Below are 23,493 nucleotides of genomic sequence, written 5' to 3'. Positions count from 1 at the left end.
TAATTATCGCAAAATAAAATTTATACAAATTACTATCAGACGTATTTATAGTTTATGATTTTAATATAATTTTGAAGAATAAACTGTTTAATAACATAATTACATATTTTTATAATTCTACGAATCGTTTAAATAGTTCAGATAATATTTATGTAGGGATATTTGCATAGGAAAAAGTGGAAGAGTTGATACTAATCTAATGAATATAATTGTAGGTAGCCAATAGAAATCATGTAATCGTACATACTATATGGTGGTGCTACCTGTCAAATAATATTCACTTCTGTCAAATTTCGTATATGTGTATATACTTTACAATGTGATTTTTTAAAAAGATTACGTACAATTTTTCACTTCATTTATATGCTATTTTTACGTATATCATATAAAATGAAACACTGTGTTTCATAATTAAAGTTAAAGAGATTCGTATAAAATTTCACTTTCTCTTTGCCAATTCTTGGTTATAGGGCGTCAAAGTGTATAGTAATCTATGAATTTAGGCGTATTTAATAGAGTTAATCTTAAGGTTATCTATCATTGTGTACTATTTTACATTTTTTTATCTTCGTATCAATGCTAGTAAATGTTTATGCATATAAAAATTTTAATTTTCAGGATTCCCAAGGAGGAATGTATTCCGAATGGGCTTCTCTAAGTGTTCTAGTTCAACAAGGATCGGAGGAGAGCCAAAGTGTTCTCGAAAAATTTTCGCCCGGGGCAGGAAAAGAAGTTGCCTTGTCTATTGTACGTCAACTTGCTACAAATCTTGGCATCACACAAGCCGCTGAGCCTAGTCCATTGTGTACCGATAAAGAAGTGCAATGGTGTATGGAAGTAATATGTTTTGGATTATCATTACCATTGGCCGAACATGATACCGTTAGGGATTGTGTTAACGTGTATTGCGAGTGGTTATCTGCATTATATTCTACGCCAAAAATTTGTGTACCCAGACCGATTGTAGACGATCCTAATTTTTATGCCAGAAAAATAATAAGCCATTTTCATAATTTATTTGTTCCACGAAAAGGAGAAGGTAAAGTATATAGCTTTTATCTTTTATTTGTTATTTCTTCGTTTCATGCATAATATAAACCATTTACATGATATAACTTTATACATAATTTTATTGGTTTCCTTTTGGATTACATTTCTTAGCCATTTTCATTTATCCTATACTTATTGTTATCTTAATCTATAACAATAGTTATTACGTAACAAATATTTACATCTAACAACTTATAATTATATCTTCTCTTTCATAGTCTGGCCATTTTTATATCAGGATTTAGGTAATTTGTAATTATAGAAAGCAAATTTTTTTTACACGAAGCATCATATTTTTCAGCATAAATGATAAATAAATGACAACTATGAAATATTTAATATTATTTATAGGAACGGATACAATTAATCGACAAGCTGTTTTGTGTCATAGAGTACTTAGAACATTACAACAAATTGCAAGGGGTCCTGCAACTTTAGAAAGAGAAACTTGGGAAAGCTTATTATTATTTCTCGTTGGAATTAATGATGCACTTTTAGCACCCCCGGCAACAAGGGAAGATGCTGGAGAACAATTATGCGAAAGAGTTTTAGGCGTATTGTTAGAGGTATTACGTTCATATAAAAATATATTATTAATTGTTAAATATTTTTTTGGACTAATAGTTACACAGAAATACCGTTTAGGTGTGGTTAGTAGCATGTGAACGTAACTTTCCTTCTCCACCGTTATGGCGTACTTTACGGGAATCTTGTCTTCGATGGCGACACAGATTAGCATTGGTAGAGCAATGGAATCGTGTCTGTCTTGCACTTACAGCAAGACTTTTACAAATTATGTATGGTCCAATGTTTCCAGAATTAAAAATAAGTTAATAGTTTTTCATTGATTGTTCATATTGCTTTTACGTGTTAACAATTTGTAATATATGTATAATAATACATTTAGGTGAAGAAGATTCTCAGCTTGTACCACCTTCAATGTCGGACGAAGCTGTGGCACAAGCATGGTACAGACTTTTGCGAACGATAGGTGATCCAGTTGACTTATGTAGGCCTGCTGTTGTTTCACAGACACAAGCATTTTTGCAGTATGCCATTGCTAGCCCAAATGTTATAGATCCTTGTCAACACCCATGTTTACAAAGTTTACCGCAAATATTTTTAAAGGCAATAAAAGGTATAGCAGGACAAGTTGATGCTTTTCTTGGTAAGTAAATTAAATTATACACAATTTTGTAGTACGAAAGTATAAGTAACCCTATATGTATTCTTTATATCCTCGAAATATACATTACTATATAAATAAGGACAACCTATTTTCATACTTTTTTCACTTTTAAAAGTAGCACATGTACCCCTCAGCTTGCTTTATTGGTGATGGTTGCACGCAGTCACAAATGTTTTAGGAGTTTCACAGGCATGTTGCTGGGAAGAATGTTGTGTATCCACCATCGGCTCTGGATCTGCTAGCATTGGAAGTGGGGGTATAGGGTGGGACAAATCAAGTGGGAAGGATTCGACACAGCCTTCTCCTACACCTCCGACACAACGCAGACTTGCCAAAAGTTTCAGTGTAACACCTTCTGCAGTAACTAAGGGTATTCAGCACTTCTCTTTCTGTGTGTTTCCGATTATATTCCTTCAATTGTACATATCTTTAACGAGTACTTTTTTAGGCTTCTAAACTTCCTTGTCCTAAAGAAGTATTATATTTTGAAAACTACCACGTTAGAACGATATTTTACACATTATGTTTTATATTATTGATTTCTATTATAGGAATTCCAAAAGCTTCCTTAATTGGTTTAACAACAAGTCGTGTTTCGAGTACATCGCCCATGTTAATATCTAATTCAGGACCTTCATCTGCCTCGAGTACAACATGTGAGACTTTATCAAATAACATTTATTTTCCAAAGTAAGCAGGCTTAATCTATTATAAAATTGTTATTATTATAGCTATGGCTTCTCTAGTTCAAGATATTAGGCCTCCTTTAGCTCCAGGACGTCCAAAGTGCAACAGTATATTGCATCTTTTTGGAGAGTGGTTATTTGAAGCTGCATTTATAGGCACTGATGGATGGTCACAAAGTCTACCACGTAAATATTACTTGATGTAGCATTAAGTAAAATTAAAAGTTATTAATTTCATTTATAAACAGAACCATCGGGTGCGACAAAACGTCCATCTTCTGTACTCGTTGAGGGCCCTAGTTCATTACAAGAAAGCATTAACGATGTTCCACCAACGCTTTGTATAGATCGTTATGAATCTGGAAGGGCAGAAGCCTTAGGTGCGCTATGCAGGATATTTTGTGCTAAAAAAACCGGTGAAGAAATTTTACCTGTTTATCTAGCCAGGTTTTATCAAGCAATGCATCATGGTCTTAAAGTTGACGAAGTAATAACTTATTCGTTCAAGTCTTACAAATATAGTACTAGTGAAAATGTACATAATACCGTATTTTTATCATCGCTTACAGTCTCGAGAATGTGGCGAAACGTTAGCAAGTATACTTTTGAATTCTGCGGATTTATTTCGCTTAGATTTAAACGGTGTTCAGATATTAGTACCTGCAGTGATATCAGCTTTAGAGACAGTATTACCAGAAAAAGATTTGAAACTTAAATCTAATATAGTATCGAAACCAGATTTACGAAGAGCCTCCATACATCTATTAATATCAATGCTGGCATTACCTCTTCACTTCCAAGTAATTAATATGCATAAATATGTATTCGATTGATAATATTTGAAATACATAAAGTAAATTCACATAATCGGTAACATTTTTATTTTTATAGAATCTTGCTATCAAGGAATTACCAACATTTCTAAGTCCGATGATTACAGAAAAATGTCACGTAACATTTGCACAATTAAAATCAAGACTTATGAATTTGCTTATCAATGCGTTACAAGTTGAAACTGATTCTCAGAATACTCATATGTTATTAGGTAAGTCAGAAATTAAACATAGTAGAACTTTTATAATTTGTTGTGATTTTTTTTAGGAGCTCTTTTATTAAGCGTACAAGATTCTGCGGCGGCAGAAGAAGTTGAACAAGTCACACAACCTGACACTGTAGCACATGATTCTACAGTAAATTTATTATCATCAGGTTTGTCATACTTTGTAATTTAAATGATACTAGTTTGTACATATACATATAAATATTGAATGCACTGTTTTGAATTCTCTGAGATTAATTATCCTTTGTATTTAAATTTTGAAAAGTAATTGTAAATAGCATCGTTCCAATAATAGTAGCCTGGAGTAATGCTCCACTGTTTTGAAATGGCAACTCATTAACACTTACCAGTTGCTTGTAAACGGAAATTTTAGTAATTCAGCATAATTATGCAATGTAAGGTCATAATGCTTAATATCACTTTTTATTGTATTTGCTTTATGCGTGCTTGTGTGAGATGTTATTCGTTTTTATTATTATGAGTTGTGTTTTGTTGTGCATTCGCCATTGTACCGTCTCATCATCGCTTGATAGTCACCAGCGATTCAGCCAGTCAAATAAGTATATCCAGTGATCAACGATCGCTCGGCGAAGCCTCAGATATTACAACTCTTCAAGAGGAATGTATTGTATTCGGTAAATACGAGTATTCTTTATATTAGTTTTGCCTTCGATTATTGCACGTATACGAAATATTGAGAAATATCATATTATTTTTCTTACATTTCTCGTTCTTTTTGGACAATATCATACACAGGCTTGCATTTTGAAAGACTTCTAATGTACGCGTACAGTGGTGCTTTAAAAAATTAGTTCAATATGTATGATTTTAACGACTAATAAATATATGGTAAATGTTACAGATTCAGCTCATGCTCTTTTCGTGCGAGCAACATATTTAGTTTGCCACAGATTAATATCATCTTGGAAAACAGACCTAAATATTTCTCTGGCGGCTCTTGAAATATTATCTGGATTAGCAAGAACACGCATTCGTGAAACAGGTAAAATATATACTATTTAGTCGTCAAAACGTATTTCTAAAATTTCTGAAGCATACTAAGTTAGAACAATGTTTGACACCCTACACGCAGCAAGGAAACTTACAGGTTAAATTGTATTTTATTTTATAAACTATAATTTAATTATAGCGTAACTACGCAGTCGAAATTTTCATTAAATTTCACAGATGCTTTGGAATGTAAACGTGCTGTAAAATGGCTTTGCGATTACATTGCGTATCAATGTTGGCGTCCACCGCCAGCACATTCAAAAGATCTTCATTCCTCTATTGTTGCTGCTTTTAGTTGTTTGACAACTTGGTTAACTGCTCATCCGCAATTACTGCAAGTTAGTATTTTATTATGAAGAAATAAATTGGTAACAAATTGGTACGCGCAATTATTTTTTCAGGATAAAGATTGTCTAACAACAGTTTTGGAAGTAGTTGAACTTGGAGTATCAGGAACAAAAAGTGTAGGGAAACCTGGTGAACCTATTAAGATGAAAGATGAGAAAGAACTAAAACCAGCATCTATGCGCGTCAGAGATGCTGCTGATGCTCTTCTTACAGTTATTCTGGAACAGGTACGTACATCGAAGCTGTTATAATTTCAGAGTTTAGAAAAATATTTTTGAAAAACTGTTTAAATAAATTTCTCTATTATTTAGGTTGGGTATTTTCCAAGTGCATGTGGAGCGCAATCATTATCATCTTTATTAGATGAAGTATCACTTTTACGACATTGCAACAGTTGGACCGGTGGTTGTGTACCACGTCAAGCTGCAGTTGAAAGATTTCGATATTTCGTTGCTGAAAATGCTACTATATTAGCTTTATTAGAAGAACCTCTTGGGAATGATCAAGATCCACAGCCTACTGTAACTGTATTAATACGTGGTCCATTTGGTAGGCATGCATGGACAATGCAACTTCGACATTTACCAAGGCACAGATCCAGTATTAGAAGCGTAAATACAAATCCTGGTCGACCGCTGCCATTAGCAGAAGCAGCACCACGAACAGATTATAAACCTAGATTCTTTCCTGATAATGTTGATCGAATTCCTCATTGTAAAGTGTATGTTAAACTTTATCATAATATTGTTTCATATTTTTTGAAATATTTTAGAATTAATTTTGATCAAACTGATCAAATTCTTTCGACAGAGATGAATCCATACCAAGTCTTGAAGCAGTCATGAATGATAACAATGAAGTTAGAAACGAACATCAAATTTTATCACAGTTATTAGAACGTCAAATGAATATCGAGTCAAAATGTAATGGAAACGATAAAATCTCGGAAGAAAAAACAGAGGAATGCGTACCACCTCAAATTTGTCATGAATTTCAAACTGCACGTCTTTTTTTGAGTCATTTTGGTTTTTTGAATATGGAACCTAAACAAAACGATGAATCTAGAAACAGTGGCCTTATTGCTATAGATCCAACCATTCCAGGATTTTGTTTAGATTTAGAAACATTAGATAACATTAGTCCAAGAACGTGTGATACTGTATATATTTTTTATGTGAAAGCTGGTCAAAAAGCTCCAACAGAAATATTATCTAATGTGGTAAGAATTTTAGAACGCTTAATTGAACGTTTTCACGTATCGCGTTTATATTTATATAAACAAATTTATATTCATAGTTACACGAAACAAATGTATCGCCAAATTTCTTGGAGTTTTTAAATTCTCTTGGATGGTCAGTCTCTATATCGGTGCATGCAGGTTGGACAGGTCATGTTTCTACCTCGTGGAGAGTGACATCGCATCTGAATGTGCCACCGCCAACTCATAACGATCACGGGGGATCTCTTTATAATGGGGATACCCATGTACTTTATTGGGCAGACGTTAGCTCAGAAATTGCTTTTGTTGTACCAACTCAATCGTACAATATCTTAAATTCAGACTCGTTAGAAGAAGCAAGTTATACTAGTGATATTAGCGTTAATCAAGGTATGATCTTTGAAAAAAGAGTAAATAATACATAAAAAGGTATAACTTAATATTATATATGTTAACTATATGTATAATAAATAATTGTAGTCTGGTTTGAAAGAAGTATCAGTGAACATACTAATTCTCGAAATTATGGAACAGGACAAAGTACAATACAAAACTCACGAGCAATGTCACTCGACTTAGAAAAGCAACCCCCAAGTTTAACAGGATCTAGTCCTTCTAGTACTTCTAGTACAGACCCAGTGAAACCAAAAAGGACAGTTAAACAAGTTTTACCTGTACAAACTGATATTAAAATTATGGTCGTTTGGCTAGAAAGTTTAGAAGATTATGCTCAATTTCCAATTGGTACTTCTACCTTATAAATATATTTACTGTTTATTTTTATTAAATAATGAAAATTATACGATTTCTTTTTGGAGAGCAGGTGATCTTCTCCCTTGCACTTATACTGGCCTTGAACAATCCAGAGCGATACAACCATCGGATGTACAAGTAATTTTTCTTCAAGCTCTTGGTAGTGGATTAATGAGAGTCAGATTACAAGGTCCAGTTTCTAGAATCAATTTAGCTACTCCTTTAATCGATGGTATGGTTGTGTCTAGAAGAGTATTAGGAACACTTGTTAGGCAAACAGCATTAAATATGGGACGTAGAAAAAGACTTGACAATGATAGGTACGTAGAATTAAAGTTACATTTTAATAAGATCTGTATATTTAATATTTCTGATATGTTACAGTTATCATCCGCCACATGTACGTAGGCGCTTAAAAATTCAAGAAATTGTACAAAAGTATAGGAAAAATTTAACCGATCCAGAATTATTAACACTTTTATTTAGTAGCACTCAAACTTATCAAGTTTAATAAAATTAATATAAATTGATTGCAATTTTCATTAAATCATACTACAATAAAGCTCAATTTCTGGTTAATTAATATGTATTTAACAACATAGTATTACACTTAATATTTCCAGATTCTATATTTCTAGAATATAAATCTGAATGATTATTAATATATACATATATATATATATATATATATATATTGTAATAAAAAGTAAACAAATTTGTAATTACATATTGCTGATTGTATATTTCATTAATATGTGAAAAAATAAATTTATTTCTAGACACGTTTTACGCACATGTACATACTATATACATATATTTATATTAATAGAAATATAAATGAACAAGAATTTTTATTTATATTTAATATAAAAAGAATTGCCTTGTGTACGAATTTTGTTTGTGTTTCGATATATTTACCGAAGAAGATAATAAGTACGTTTTTAATGATATCATCGATCAAATGCAATAATCACAAGGGAATGAATTTGTACTTGTTAGTAGTACTATCTAGATAAGAAAATGGCTGAACCAAGAAACATACAATGTAATTGTGTCATTACATCATGCTTCTCTATATCTATCCTTCATCTCTAGTGATATATTCACATAACATTTCTTTCGACAATTGAAATAGAGGTCAAATTGATTCGAAGCACGATTCCTCCCAATGTGTTTCAAGATCTTGTCTCCACAATCAATGGAAATTAAGCAAACTATGCTTATAAATAATTTATCTTTATTATCCGAATGTAAAAAAGTGTCTATCTATAAAAGACAAGAGAAATGAAAAATACCTAATTTAAAATTTAATAATATAAGAAAAAGTATATGTATACATATGTAATGTAACAATAGCAAACACTTGGTTAAGATAAATAATTTTTGTATTAAGCACCGTTTTGTTGTTTAAACAAGTCTGATAAATTCAAATAAAAACAGATAGTAACAGATACAGATTTACTGTAAAATAAACACATAATTAATTCACGGTGAATAGTAATATAAGGATTAAAGAATCGAATGAATATTTCTATAATTTTATAGGCAATGATTGAAAAACAAAGATACAACTTTTTAAAATTAAATTATATACAATTAATATAAGTTACATACATTAATGCAATGATTGTATTATCGTTATTTTTATCAGTATCAACATTCAGCAGCGTCATTATGTACGTTATCTGATTGTAATACTCTCAATGCAATTTATGCGGAAAGACAATGTATGTATGTACGTACTATGTGCTTGTATCTCTTTTGCCTTGAGTAAAAAAATTCAAGGTTATGCATTGTCGAGCATCAACTCAACAAATACAGTTAAACGTCTCAAAACAGCCTTCGATAATATTTAATTATTTATAACAAAATAATTATATTTCAAGTATTAAACTTTTGTTATAATTTCATATTACATACATTTAATATTACATTTTCTATATGAAGAAATTGTAAACAACAAAGTTTACTATATTTTTTTATTATAACCTCTTCTTCTTGTTCTTTTGTACAAATATTTTTTGAATTTCATAAAAAGAATGTACGTATGTATATTTAATATGTTGCATGAAACAAATGCTGACGATAAAAAATGCCTGAATTGTATTCTAGTAAATAAGAAAAGTAAACTTTGTACCAGTACAGTACGTAAGTACGCCATGAATAGCATAAAGTTAAATCACATTAAACTAACATATTACTTTATTAACAATGTTCTTTTTCAAATGTGTATTGTCTATAAATTTTCGAAAGTTCTACTATCTCGTGTGAAATTTGCCGTAATTCGTATGAAAAATTAGATTTGTTTTCAAAAGATGAACCGTTATTTTAAAACTGTGCGCATGCAGAGAAGATAATGTGACGCAATATACAGCAATGTACAATCTCGATTGGGGAAATAAACCGACAATGCTATATAGTGTGAATCGGACTGAATCAGGCACAGTTTGCGTTTACTTGAGAAAGCGAGTGGACGGTGAACTATCATCGATGTTGGGCATATGCCAATATATCGTATAATTGTGCATTTCTACGGACGACTGTCTTGTGGCCAGATACAACCTTTACTCGAAATTGGAGATATCTATTAGTTAATGTATAACATCTTATCAAGTGTCTCAGAAAACTTATGAAGAAATACGATAAACTGTATAATCGAAATATAACTGAATAAGAAAACTAATGAAAAAGTAAATGTATCATTAGGCAGAATCAAACTATGGATCAATTTTGTGGTACCAAATTTTGGGTGAGTAATTGAGTATGCAGTCGCATACACGCACACGCACACACACGCACGCACGCACGCACGCACGCATACAATTATACAAGACACATTGTGTAAGAAATGTTGGTGGTTTAGTGTAGCTAAAGGAAAAGGATTTTGGTCAAAAATGAAATTGCTGATCTCCAGCTTAATACCGTGCGTTTACGAGAAGATGGCTAGGCATGACGACACATATTATCATATACACCAGTGTAGGTTCTTCGTGTACAAGTGACGTAGTAATAAGATTTCCGTAACTACGGGATACATATCTTTCAAAAAATGATAATATTCACATATATTTATAATTAATAAAATTGAACATTTTCTTAATATGAGATAGAAAGAATAAAATGATGACATAAATACTATTTTCTGTTGTGGGTAGTGAAATACATATAAATAACTGGACTGCATGTGGTAATATATCTTCATATATATTTTGGATATTTTATTTACATATTTGACATATTTTAAACATACATAGATACATCTATTGTTTAATGTAGTAGAAACATAAGATAAATAGAAATAATTGCAATGAATACAAGGTAACATTGACATGTAACTGCTGTTAAAATTTAACCACTTTTACAATAGAATTGGTACTTTCAGTTAAAAAACAAGTATTGTATACATATATTTTTTTATTTTAGGATAATGACAAAGTATGGAATACACACGATCCAGATATCCCAGAATGTTTTCAAAAAACTATATTACTATGGGTACCATGCTCATTTTTATGGCTTTTCTCTGCGATAGAAGTTTATTATCTTATAAACAGTAAAAGAAAGAATATTCCATATACATGGTTATATGTTTCTAAACAAGTGTTTATAGCAGCATTAATTGTACTTAGTATCATTGATTTAGGAGAGGCTATACATAGAAGTACTTCTCGGTTTGTTTATAGTGTTGATTATTGTACACCGTTAGTGAAAATAATTTCTCTTGTAAGAATTACTTTTAACATCTTTAAAGAGCTATGGAAGATTAAATTTTTACAGTAACATGATTTCTATTATCTTTTTTTGCAGATTCTAGTATTTACATTAGTAGTATATAATAGAAAATGTGGAATGCAAACCTCTGGACTATTGTTTTTATTTTGGTTTCTTCTTGCACTGTGTGGAGTTGTTCAATACAGAAGTTTACTAAGGCAATATATCAATGGGGTATGTTAATTGTAGATTGGACACTTTAACTGCCCTTTCTGTAAACACATTCCTCAACCGTCTGAATGAAATTATTATTGAACACTCTTAGGAATCCCAAATTTCCGGGAGTTCATCCAGAGAAAAATTTTTGTCCTGACCCGACTCGATATTCTCGAATTCTTGTACACTTTTGGTAACTGCCATAAAAATAAGAAACACGAAAAGTTTCGTGACTTGCAAATAAAGTGCTAATACAAATTTAATTCAAGTTACAAACTATTTTATTTTTTTGTTCAATAGCAATATAATTGTTAAAACACAAAGATTTTTGTATGCTATCGAGTAGATTATGTTGTATGATATATAATTTATACCACATACTATTTTTTTTAGGGAGAAGTAACCTATTCCTTTGTATCGTACATGATATATTACCCAATAGTGGTACTTCTGTTCTTGTTGAACTTTTTGGTTGATGCAGAACCAAAATATTCTGAATATCCAAGGGTAATTTAATTAATAAATTATTTACGTATATATATTATAGATTAAATTAAATATTTTAGTTTAATGTTACACATTAAAATCAATAGGTAGAAAGACCATGTCCAGAGCAAAAATCTTCCTTTCCTGCAAAAATTTTGTTTAGTTGGTTTGATCCAATGGCATGGCAAGGCTTCAAAAACCTTTGGAAGCTACAGATTTATGGTCTATGAATGCAGAGGATACAGCTAGTGAAATCGTACCAAGATTTGATAAATATTGGAATAAAAATGCACAAAACAGTAACAAGTGAGTGTGATATTTATGTATTGTACTTATTTATTGTTTCTCTTAAAGTTGCACAGATCTCCATCTTCCTTTACATTTACTTCTACTATATTCTCATATTTAATTACTAATCGTGCACCGGCACATTCTTTTTTTACTCCCCTCACCATCACCATCACCACCACACAATGTACATTTTTTCGTTTTCCGAAAAACAGACATTTTCGCAATATCTAAATTCAATATCGAATGATACTAAAAAAGGTAAGATTGGTTACAATAGTTTTAAGATCTTAATGGAAGGTTGAGGAAAGACAATGTGAGATTAATGGGTATGAATATTTTGATACACTGTACCTTACCCCCTTCCCTTACCGTCTTCTTCCACCTTACCTTCGTCATTTCTTCTTCCAAGTGTGACATTTGTATTTAATATTAGATAATAAGAAAACAATTATAATAAATTAAAGAAATTACATAGAAAATTACATTAATAATTAAATATAAATCTATTTTTGCTAACAAGAGTATTTTGGACTTGTTTTAGGTAAGTTTAATATGCATAACGAGTTTGTAAATAAATATTATATTTAAATATAAGTGTAACTTTTATTCCTTTTTCAGTGTACAAAGCACTAAGGCATCGTTTAGAAAGTCATCGGGTCAAGTAGATTTTAATAGCGGACGTAGAAAGAAGGTATCGTCGGTTTTACCACCTCTTTGTAAAGCTTTTGGTGCTACTTTTCTATTTGGAGCTCTACTTAAATTTGTGCAAGATATTATGGCTTTTGTTAGTCCACAAATATTGAAGTAAGTAGCTTAATTTATTTTGTTATCGACTTTTCCACTTTGTAAATGTATTTTGTTTTAAGTATACTGTTTTTAATTTAGACTACTCATTCAATTTATCGAGGGGCATGAAACAATCTGGAAAGGCTATTTGTATGCAGTTTTACTCCTGGTTACAGCTATATTTCAAACATTAATTTTATCACAATACTTTCATCGCATGTTCTTAGTTGGATTGCGAATACGTACTGCATTAATAGCTGCAATTTATCGAAAGGCATTAAGAATGTCTAATTCTGCCAGAAAGGAATCAACACTTGGTGAAATAGTGAATTTAATGTCTGTGGATGCGCAGAGATTTATGGATTTAACAGCGTACATAAATATGATTTGGTCTGCACCGCTGCAAATAATGTTAGCTTTATACTTTTTGTGGGAAATATTAGGACCAGCTGCACTTGCTGGTTTAGCCGTTCTACTTATTCTTATCCCAATAAACGTATTGATCACAAATAGAGTGAAAACATTGCAAATCAGACAAATGAAGCACAAAGATGAAAGAGTGAAGTTAATGAATGAAGTTCTCAATGGTATAAAAGTATTAAAGTTATATGCATGGGAACCTTCGTTTGAAGAGCAAATACTTAAGATACGTATGAAAGAAATCAAAGTATTAAAGGAAGCTGCATATCTTAATTCTGGAACAAGTTTTATCTGGTCTTTTGCTCCCTTTTTAGTAAGTTTCTGTTAAACAGAATTACACTGTTAAATACAAGAATGACATGTTATTTTTTTTATTTTTTCTATGAATTTTTAGGTATCCTTAGTATCCTTTGCAACATATGTACTTATAGATGAAAACAATCGTTTAGATAGCAAAATTGCTTTTGTTTCACTCAGTCTTTTTAATATCTTAAGGTTTCCTCTTTCTATATTACCTATGATGATTGGTAACATGGTTCAGGTAAATGAAAATATCTGTGAAGTTCAGTCACGATGCATACAATTATTTATTTAATAATGAAATATATATATAATACCTAGGCTTACGTGTCCGTAAAACGTATTAACAAATTCATGAATACAGAAGAATTGGACCCTAATAATGTTCAACACGATCCATCCGAGCGTAAGTCTTCTATGTAACTAACAACGAATATCCGTGAAATGTCTTTCCTCAACTTTGATAAAACTTTGCAAGTTTGTAAAATGGCTAAAAATAAGAGGGGTACGTATATATTTTTAAACGACAGTGACTCAAATTGAAGGAATAAAATTACCGTCCAAAGTTTGTCTTTTGATGGTATTTTATAGTTTGTTCGTATTCGATATACGAAGGAGTCTTTTAAACAATTTCTGCTGTATGGTTCTTTAACAGCCGGACGGTGGCGCCAGATAAGTCTAGACACGCCGTGTCTTGTGTTTATATTAGACCGATAACGAGAAAAAAAAGTGTTCGACGCATAGTGATGTTAACCCAGAACCAAAAGATTATTAAAGTGACGAATATCATATTGAAAAATGCTACGAAACTCTAATGGACAATAGAAGTCAGTAAAAATAATCAATTACATATAATTTTATGTGAGGTTACGTTGGGGTCCGAACAGACGCCGTGTCGCCGTCTGTGGAGTCGCTCGACGGTCCACCGTCCGAGTGTTAAAGGGAAATAATAAGCTGTATACATCGGTAACAAAAAAATTAAAAAGTCACTTTGTAAATTGTCGTTCGCGATACGTGTTTTAAAACGTAACTATCATCTCTATCGTGGAAAAGAGATTTCTGTGATTATTCATTGTATGTTTTTAATTGTCAGTATGCAAAATAAACATAGTTCGTTGTCGTCTCTTCAAGTTTTATCAAAATCGAAAGAAAGGATGAGATATTTTGCAAACATTCCTTATAAGCTTATTGTGTTATACTACTGGTATATTATACGATAAATTTACTCTATTGATACGATATAGCACACGAACTATTAATCGAGAATGGCACTTTTACATGGGATATGGAAAATGTTGAAAAACCAACATTAAAAAATATCAATATACAAGTAGAACAGGGTCAGTTGGTAGCTGTTGTTGGTACAGTGGGATCAGGTAAAAGTTCTCTTATAGCTGCATTTCTTGGAGAGATGGACAGAATAAGTGGCAGAGTTAATACAAAAGTAAATATATTTCCATTGATTCGTACGACACGAAAGTGTATTATTTAATATGGGAATCCTTTTTTTGTGTGTAACAGGGCTCGATTGCATACGTATCTCAACAAGCATGGATACAAAATGCATCATTGCAAGATAATGTTTTATTTGGAAAACCATTGCATAAAAGCTCGTATAATCGTATAATTGATGCATGTGCATTGTGTCCAGATTTAAAAATATTGCCTGCAGGTGATCAAACTGAAATTGGAGAAAAGGGTATAAATTTATCGGGTGGACAAAAGCAAAGAGTAGCATTAGCAAGAGCAGTGTACAATGATTCCGATGTTTATTTCTTGGATGATCCGTTGAGTGCTGTAGACTCACATGTCGGAAAACACATATTTGAAAATGTGATTGGCAGTAGTGGTCTGCTTAAGAAGAAAACAAGAATACTTGTTACGCATGGCATTACCTACTTACCAGAGGTCGATAATATCATTGTACTTAAAGATGGCGAAATAACAGAAGTTGGAAGTTACAAACAGCTTCTAGAGAAAAGGGGAGCTTTTGCTGAATTTTTAGTGCAACATCTTCAAGAAGGTACACATCAATTCTTCTATTTCTTCAACTTCTCTATTCATACTTTTTATTAATCTTTAATTATATTTTTCATGGATCTAAGTTGGAAATCGTAAGTCAGTGAAAAAGTAATTACGATTCCTTTTCCTACTTCAGTTTATGTGATTGCCCGGAAAATGGTTTACATTGCATTTGGCTTGTGATATTAGAGTATCAAGGATGTTAGTATTTTTTGCAATTTGCTACTATAAAAACTTATCAGCCAGCTTATAGTATGAAACCATTTCCAGTGCAATTTTCTACTATCCTCTTAGTATAGTATGATATTAATATAAAAAAAAGATATGCATGTAGAATTTTTTTATAGTGCATGTGTTAAACTTGAGTCAGAGTATTATTGAAATATTATTAATACTAAAATGCTAAAACCTAACAGCTCATGATTTACTTGAATGTATTTAGAACTTTTTAACTTTATGTAAAAATGTAATTTTTTATTACTATTTTCTAATATTGTGATAATGCATTTTTTACATTTGTTGTATTATTTTAAATCTGTTATGATAAATTTAAAACAGTGCATGCTGATGATGGCTCAGAAGCAGATTTAAATGAAATTAAACAACAATTGGAATCAACGATAGGATCAAGCGAACTGCAACAGAAATTAGCAAAGGGTAAATCAAGAGTATCAGAAAGTCACAGTGAGTCTGGTTCTATACCCGACAGAAAATCATTAAATGGCTCTTTAAAACGGTAAAATTCTCTTATCATCCTTTGTTTTCTTTGCTACTTGTGCCTTTTCTTATTTATGCTATTTCTAATCTATCGGATTGCTTGACAAAAATTTCAGACAGTATTCTACAGATAGTCAACAATCTGGAAGTTATTTACACAGTAATAATCAAAAGGAGACAAAATTGAAATCGCTAAAATTACCAGAAAAATTAATAGACGTAGAAAAAAGTGAGACTGGAAGTGTAAGTTATTTTTTATCATATTTATTAAAGAATTCTTAATAATATATTTCTATACTGTTTTCGTTCATAAGGTTAAATGGCAAGTGTATTCTCATTACTTCAAATCCATTGGATGGTTTTTATCGATATCAACTATCATAATGAATGCTATTTTCCAAGGATTTAGTATTGGTTCAAATTCTTGGCTTGGTCTATGGTCCGATGATAACTTGACAGATTATAATAAAAATAATACATTCGATAGAGCAAAACAAGATCTATATCTTGGAGTATATGGTGGACTTGGTCTTGGACAGGGTATGTTTTTAAAAATGTTTAAGTATTCAGTAATAGTCAGAAATTTTTCCCCCTAAAAAAGAGTATACTAGAATTAAACATTTGACAAAGAACTATAAGGTAAGGTTTTCCTTATGAAATATGTTATTATCTAAACTATTTCACTTATGATAACATCAATGTTGTCTAAAAAGCATGTTCCTTCACAGATTACACAGTTTTGGGGCAACTAAATTTATTATTTAATTTTACATTATGAGTAAAAAATATATTTGTATAAGTCCTGCTATTAACACTGTGTACATTAAGTTTATAACAATAACATTTCTTTTACTTTTACAATTCCGTATTACACGATAACTAAATTTATTCTAAAATGTTAGTGCGAGTGTGGTTTGCTGTGTTGTTATAAGCAAAGTAAAGCTTTATAGTAATATATGTTTAAATACAGCTGTTTCGGTTACTTTGTCGTACAAAATTAAATAATTTCAATTTCGCATGTACTTGCATATACATATTGTTCACTTGCCAACTAAAATGTATATAAGTTCTTGCAACTGATAGTGTAGAATTATAGAAATTAATTAAATAGTTTGTACCGACACTAATATAATATTTGAGCATGAAGTAGTCAAACAGTAAAGCTTTTTAACATCTGCTTATTACCAGAACATTGAGTTTCTTTTAAGTATCTATATTAATAAGTATTTCTCAATTACTGGTCATGCAATACAAAGCAGTTATAAATGCAAATAGATCATTCTGTTTATACTTTCAATAATGTTACAATTTCTAATCAAATCAAATAACCATTCTTTATGGCAATATATGTAATAATTATACTATAATAGTATACTTCGTTAGGATATAGATCTATAACTTTTTAAATATTTATTTTTAATGCCATTGACTTAAATATAAGCTTAGCTTAATTGTGTTTATTATAATAACATTTTGTGAACGTGAACGCGTATCTGATTCTATTTGACATAAAAACACACTCGGGTCGAATGTTTTGAGAATATCCTATCACTAAAGATCAAGCAATGGTTATTTTGTTTTACGGAATGTGGAATTCAAAGTTAATTCGGTAAAATAAAATTAATTTTTATGTTACGTAGTTCCGCAACTGTATTAATTAAAAACTGATTAGTCATTTACCAATGCGTAAACACACACGAATTGATAGTAAAATATAAAAATGTCTCTGTCAGAAAGTCTGAGACTTGTTATATGTATAGAGAATTTTCTTTTTAAAGTGAAAGATATTTAAAACAACAATTACCAAGTGCATGTTTACTATTTAATTTATGTACACACTAATAATACTGTTCCTAATTATAAATGCACCTCAATACATGTGTGACTGCAGTAAGGAACTTGTACATGGTGTTAGACATATGGTGAGTAATAGTGAAGATGATTATTTGCCATTAAACGAATTAGGTCTTCCCTTAATTCATCTGCATTAACGTAAAATGCAAATACAAGAACCGTATATGAAATTCGTGATATCAATGTCGTCGGGTTTAATGATATATCAAAGTTACCACCAATCATTATAGGCTTGGCAGTGCTTGGAGGGGCATTAATTTTGGCAAAAGGAGCAATATACGCTTCGATACATCTTTTCGAGACAATGTTGCACCAAATCCTCCGCAGCCCAATAATGTTCTTTGACAAAACTCCAATCGGTCGAATTCTTAGTCGACTCGGTGCAGACACTGAAGTCATTGATAATAGTCTACCATCCATACTGCGTTCTTGGATTGCTTGTTTCCTTTCGGTATGATATTTTCTCGTTGTAAATATTGCGCTTAATAAACACTGATTTTCGTAAAAGTATTTCAAGTTAAAGTTTACATTTACGTATCAAATTGGGGCAAGGGGGGTAACGTTTAGTGAAAATTGTAACCATTTACTTGTTGCAATCATAATTTTGGTAATATGTATGATCGATAATTCAATTTCTCAAATCTTTAAAATTTTAAAAATTTTAAAATTACAAATTCTTTTGAAGTCATTAAAAAAGTAATTTGCATGTTAAAATAAATTAGTGTTACATAGATATGTTGTATATCGTCCAGTAAAGTTGTCATACCAAATAACCATTGTTATAATAGTTAATTTGTAGTTATTCAATTGACAAAAAGCATTAATTCAGTAAATTTTAGCTTTTAATATAGTAATATAATATAATGAAACTGTAAAATTCTTGTCTTCAACTTTTATGATCATCATTTCTTAGGTATACAAAAATTTGATTGTACAGTGACTGTATTTTAAACGCTATTATAGTTAATATAAATCTGTTGATATTTTTGCAAACTTTTTTTTAATAAAATTTATCATTAAACATTGTGAACAATACACAGAATAAAAATCGTGTATTGTATTACATTTCTTACATCATAATTTATTTTAATTTATGGACATTCGTGAGAGTTGTCAAACAAAACTTTAGAGAAACAAATTTCACCTTTAATAGTTCTTTTATACAATCACCAGCAATCTGTAATGTACAAAACTACAGTAAAATACTATAACATCATAAACAATAAGGTAATGGACACAATTATACGATCAATTTTTAACTAGGAAGATAATGTTGTTGCCTGTGCTTGAATATATTTATGTTATGTATTTGCTTCTTTACCTGCTTAAACTTTTTGAATGCTTAATTTGCTCATTCAGGGTGTTTACCTACAGATGGATAATAATTTAGGAGGTGATTCAGTTTGCTAAAACAAGACGAAAATTAAGGCTAATGAAATTGCGTTTGAGTCTTTATGTCCGAATTATTCATTATTCGTTATTAAATTTTGTCTTTATTAGAGAAAATAGAGAAAAAGTTTAATCAATTATATTTGTGTAAAAGTCAGTTCCTTTTAAGTTTCGTTTATAAACTTTTTAATTAAATGAAATATTTCATTTGTTCTTTATGAGAAAGAAATGTTACAAAATATTTATTTGGAAGAGGCAGATATTATGAAAAGTAAAAAATTCTGCTTTGTATTTTTTCTTAAAAATATTTTTTGGAAATTTTTGTTGACTACGATAATTTCTTTATAGTAGATTGCAAAGTAAAAATGTATAAAATGCAATTCCGTCTTATTTTGGCATATTGTAGAATCACATCCTAATACTGGTTATTCGTTGGAAAACATCCTGAATACGTTGTTTCATTATGTGTGCCTGGCATGCCTCTCCACAGCAAACTTCACCCCCTCGCATAACATGAGACAAAACAGTATTTTTAGTTTTTGGTATTATAAATTTATTTTTTAAAAAGATATGTCTTTTTAATTGTTCATGCGTATTAGAAACGAATAGAATTTCCAAATTTATACATATATTACATCATAATATGGAATATACCGTTGAATATTTTATCTTATAAAAAGTTTATAGTCATAGATATAAATTTATATAAAATTATTAAATAAAGAGAAACATTTATTGAATGTTTTAGATTTCTAAAGTTTTGGTACAGCTTCAAATATTAAAAATTCTAAACTCTTCTTAGTGTGGTTACAATGAAAGCCAACCATGTCTGATGTTGTAGCGATGGCGAGTTTTTTCTGCGATTTGGCACCGCAGCTGGGCTGTTGGCTGGCTGCTCGCCAGATGCACATAGTGATGCTGCGTGCTGTGATGCGTGCTCCATTGACCTTCTTTGATACGACTCCTACTGGTCGTATTATCTCCAGGTTTGCTAAAGACGTCGACGTCCTGGATACATCTCTTCCTCAACAAATTTCTGATAGCATCTATTGCTTGTTTGAGGTAATTTTTGGAAATGCCTGAATCAGATTAAGACAATTGATTCTTATTATTTCCTTCCTGTGATTCCTTTAGTCATAATTCATTGGATCTACCTTTGCATTCTTCCATTTCATCAAAGGGTTTGTATTGGTTTTATGCTGATGTAATTTTCATTGAAATACATCATGGGCATTCGTTTATTTAACGACATCTTAGAAAAAACAAATTGTTATGGTTTTTGTACTTCGATTATAGCTTTTTTGGTGAAACTTCGAGCACTAAAATTACATTCTTCTACGATGATGTATAGTTGATTATAAATGGATAGCGTGCATAAAGTATGTTGTTATAGAAGCTATAATTGAGTATAATTGTGTCCGTTCCAATAAATTATAATTGCAGTTTAGTGTGTTAAAAGTGGTGAATATGGCAAATGTGTTTCTGTAATAAATGGTAGAAAATGATTGTGCAAGTGTGCAACTATTAATATTTTAATAGTACAATTATGTACTGGTATAGATATTGTATACATTTGTTTGAGACACTATTTAATAATCATGGGTAAATTAAAATATATTATTTGCATTCAGTTGCATATTGGTGTTTGGAAAAGTAGACATGGGTGTTTCATCTTATAATTTGCATGATTATTATTAGTTTCTGAATTCTTTTGTCACACAGCTATTTTATTAATTTTACGATTGCATACATGAACTTATGGGTATTTTTTATGTACATACAAATTTACTTTTTTGTCCTGTGTTTTTCATGTTCTGTAAAATGGTTATATTTCATTCATTTCTGTATTATACATGTATAGCGAAAGAATAATTCTTGAAATCTATTCTCCTTTTTCTAAGTAACGCATTCATATTACAGGTTATAGCCACTCTAGTGGTTATAAGTTTTAGCACACCAATATTTATAGCAGTTATAATACCAATAGGTGTACTTTATTACTTTATTCAACGACTATATGTTGCAAGTTCCCGACAACTGAAACGTTTAGAATCCGTTTCAAGATCTCCTATATACTCGCATTTTAGTGAGTCAGTATCTGGTATGTGAATAAACTCTCCTCTGCTGCATTAATAATTTTTATAACTTAAATATATGTATATGCGTATAGAGAAATTAGTAAAAATATGAATAATTTTTTAAATCTGATTCTACCATGATACATGGTTAATATTAATTATGTGTTTATTAGGGGCACAGATGATCAGAGCATTTGGTGTACAAGAACGATTTATTCGTGAATCCGAAAGTAAAGTGGATTTTAATCAAGTGTGCTATTATCCTAGTATAATTGCAAATAGGTATAAATTTTCTTAGAAACAGTAGTATAAGATTAATATAAAGGAAACAAATGATTGATTACACGAAATCTAATTAATGTTTTTATTGAAGGTGGCTGGCAGTACGTTTGGAAATGGTTGGAAACTTAATTATCTTTTTTGCTGCATTTTTTTCTGTATTAAATAGAGATACTATGGCGTCCGGTACAGTTGGTCTGTCTGTCAGTTATGCCTTACAAGTAAGAGCAAACATTTAGCCTTATCTAATAACTACGCTTTACGTTTATTCGATTGTAGAATATTTTATAATAAAAATGATCTCTTTAGGTTACTCAGACATTAAATTGGCTAGTAAGAATGACTTCTGATGTTGAAACAAATATAGTAGCGGTAGAAAGAATAAAAGAATATACAGAAACTCCTCAAGAAGCAGCGTGGAAAAATCCGAATTATACGCCGCCTAATGAATGGCCTACGCAGGGACACGTTGAATTTATAGATTACAAAGTTCGTTATAGAGAAGGCCTAGAACTTGTACTTCATGGATTAACATTTACCATTAAAGGGGGGGAGAAAGTTGGTATTGTCGGTAGAACCGGTGCTGGAAAGTCTTCATTGACATTGGGTTTATTTAGAATAATAGAAGCAGCTGCGGGACAAATTTTTATCGATGATATTGATATTGCCAAATTGGGTCTGCATGATCTAAGATCTAGATTAACTATCATACCCCAAGATCCTGTACTATTCTCAGGAAGTTTGAGGATTAACTTGGATCCTTTCAATCGTCACACTGATGACGAAATATGGAGAGCTTTGGAACACGCGCATCTTAAATATTTTATAAAAAGTAAAAACAATTTGATTGGTTTTAAATAATTAATATTAAAAATAAATACATGTTAAATGTTCTGCATTTTATTGTACTTCAGATTTGCCAAATGGTATTTTACACGAAGTAACCGAAGGTGGAGAAAATTTGAGCATAGGTCAACGACAGTTGATATGTTTAGCAAGAGCATTACTTCGAAAAACAAAAGTACTTATTCTCGACGAAGCAACAGCATCAGTCGATCTAGAAACAGATGATTTAATACAAACAACAATTAGACAAGAATTTAAAGATTGTACGGTTCTTACAATAGCTCATAGACTTAATACAATTCTCGATTCAGACAGGTATGTTTCGAAAAATTATAATAGAACTTTTTAAAATATTCGTTAATAATAAATAAAAAATATTTCATAGGGTCATTGTACTGGATAATGGACTTATTGTGGAATACGAGTCCCCAGAAGCGTTACTTAATAATTCGTCTACTGTATTCTATAGTATAGCTAAAGATGCAGGCCTTGCAACTTAAATGAAGCGCATATCATGAGTATTGTACAAGCAATGAAACAAGTTTCTAATCTATGATAGAACATGTACGAACAAATTATAAGAACAGAAGTATAGCAATTCATTTACATAGGAAAATACAGAATACTTTTAGGCTTGAAACGATCAGAAATTTTGTAGAACGACTTTTTTCAATAAGATCTTACAACATGTCTAAATAATGTCAAGCACAGCCCATTTATAAAGTAGTACGGGGTTATCCGTTACTTAAAGTACTGCCATTTTAGTAGCGCATTCTGTGCTA

At 30.9% G+C, this 23,493-nt stretch overlaps 2 protein-coding genes across 2 annotated transcripts; both read left to right on the top strand.

The window, feature by feature from the left end:
* The first annotated feature begins 316 nt into the window (after window positions 1–316).
* Window positions 317–7,827, top strand: LOC122403984 (ral GTPase-activating protein subunit beta-like). Its single transcript, XM_043407833.1, has 24 exons — window positions 317–529; window positions 619–1,039; window positions 1,269–1,295; window positions 1,402–1,616; window positions 1,696–1,879; window positions 1,958–2,218; window positions 2,418–2,609; window positions 2,791–2,895; window positions 2,971–3,111; window positions 3,174–3,412; window positions 3,495–3,725; window positions 3,817–3,970; window positions 4,027–4,134; window positions 4,519–4,620; window positions 4,848–4,988; window positions 5,079–5,093; window positions 5,174–5,334; window positions 5,398–5,571; window positions 5,656–6,065; window positions 6,155–6,563; window positions 6,641–6,953; window positions 7,044–7,307; window positions 7,387–7,636; window positions 7,701–7,827. The coding sequence occupies exons 1-24, from the start codon at window positions 494–496 to the stop codon at window positions 7,825–7,827; spliced, it is 4,680 nt and encodes a 1,559-aa protein (XP_043263768.1). The 5' UTR covers window positions 317–493.
* A 1,652-nt stretch (window positions 7,828–9,479) lies between these two features.
* Window positions 9,480–23,235, top strand: LOC122403977 (multidrug resistance-associated protein 1-like). Its single transcript, XM_043407819.1, is given in 24 exon segments — window positions 9,480–10,065; window positions 10,740–11,039; window positions 11,124–11,261; window positions 11,637–11,750; window positions 11,837–11,924; window positions 11,927–12,035; window positions 12,541–12,561; window positions 12,639–12,824; window positions 12,906–13,539; window positions 13,621–13,767; window positions 13,848–13,932; window positions 14,771–14,970; window positions 15,048–15,549; window positions 15,632–15,640; window positions 16,107–16,284; window positions 16,382–16,508; window positions 16,580–16,805; window positions 20,350–20,570; window positions 21,429–21,609; window positions 21,760–21,868; window positions 21,960–22,086; window positions 22,175–22,697; window positions 22,780–23,026; window positions 23,097–23,235. Coding segments are annotated over 24 exon segments (4,617 nt in total). The 5' UTR covers window positions 9,480–10,035; the 3' UTR covers window positions 23,212–23,235.
* The last annotated feature ends 258 nt before the right edge of the window (window positions 23,236–23,493 follow it).

The sequence above is a fragment of the Colletes gigas genome, unplaced genomic scaffold, assembly GCF_013123115.1.
Source record: "Colletes gigas isolate AHSC1104 unplaced genomic scaffold, ASM1312311v1 Colletes_gigas_Sc00087, whole genome shotgun sequence".
Taxonomy (NCBI): domain Eukaryota; kingdom Metazoa; phylum Arthropoda; class Insecta; order Hymenoptera; family Colletidae; genus Colletes; species Colletes gigas.
This window is presented reverse-complemented; position numbering and strand designations above follow the sequence as displayed.

Coding starts and splice junctions, on each gene's coding strand:
- LOC122403984 (XM_043407833.1), top strand. CDS start 494: ATGAATTTAGGCGTATTTAATAGAGTTAATCTTAAG. Junction 1,040..1,268: donor TGTTCCACGAAAAGGAGAAG/GTAAAGTATATA, acceptor TCTCTTTCATAG/TCTGGCCATTTTTATATCAG. Junction 1,617..1,695: donor TTTTAGGCGTATTGTTAGAG/GTATTACGTTCA, acceptor AATACCGTTTAG/GTGTGGTTAGTAGCATGTGA.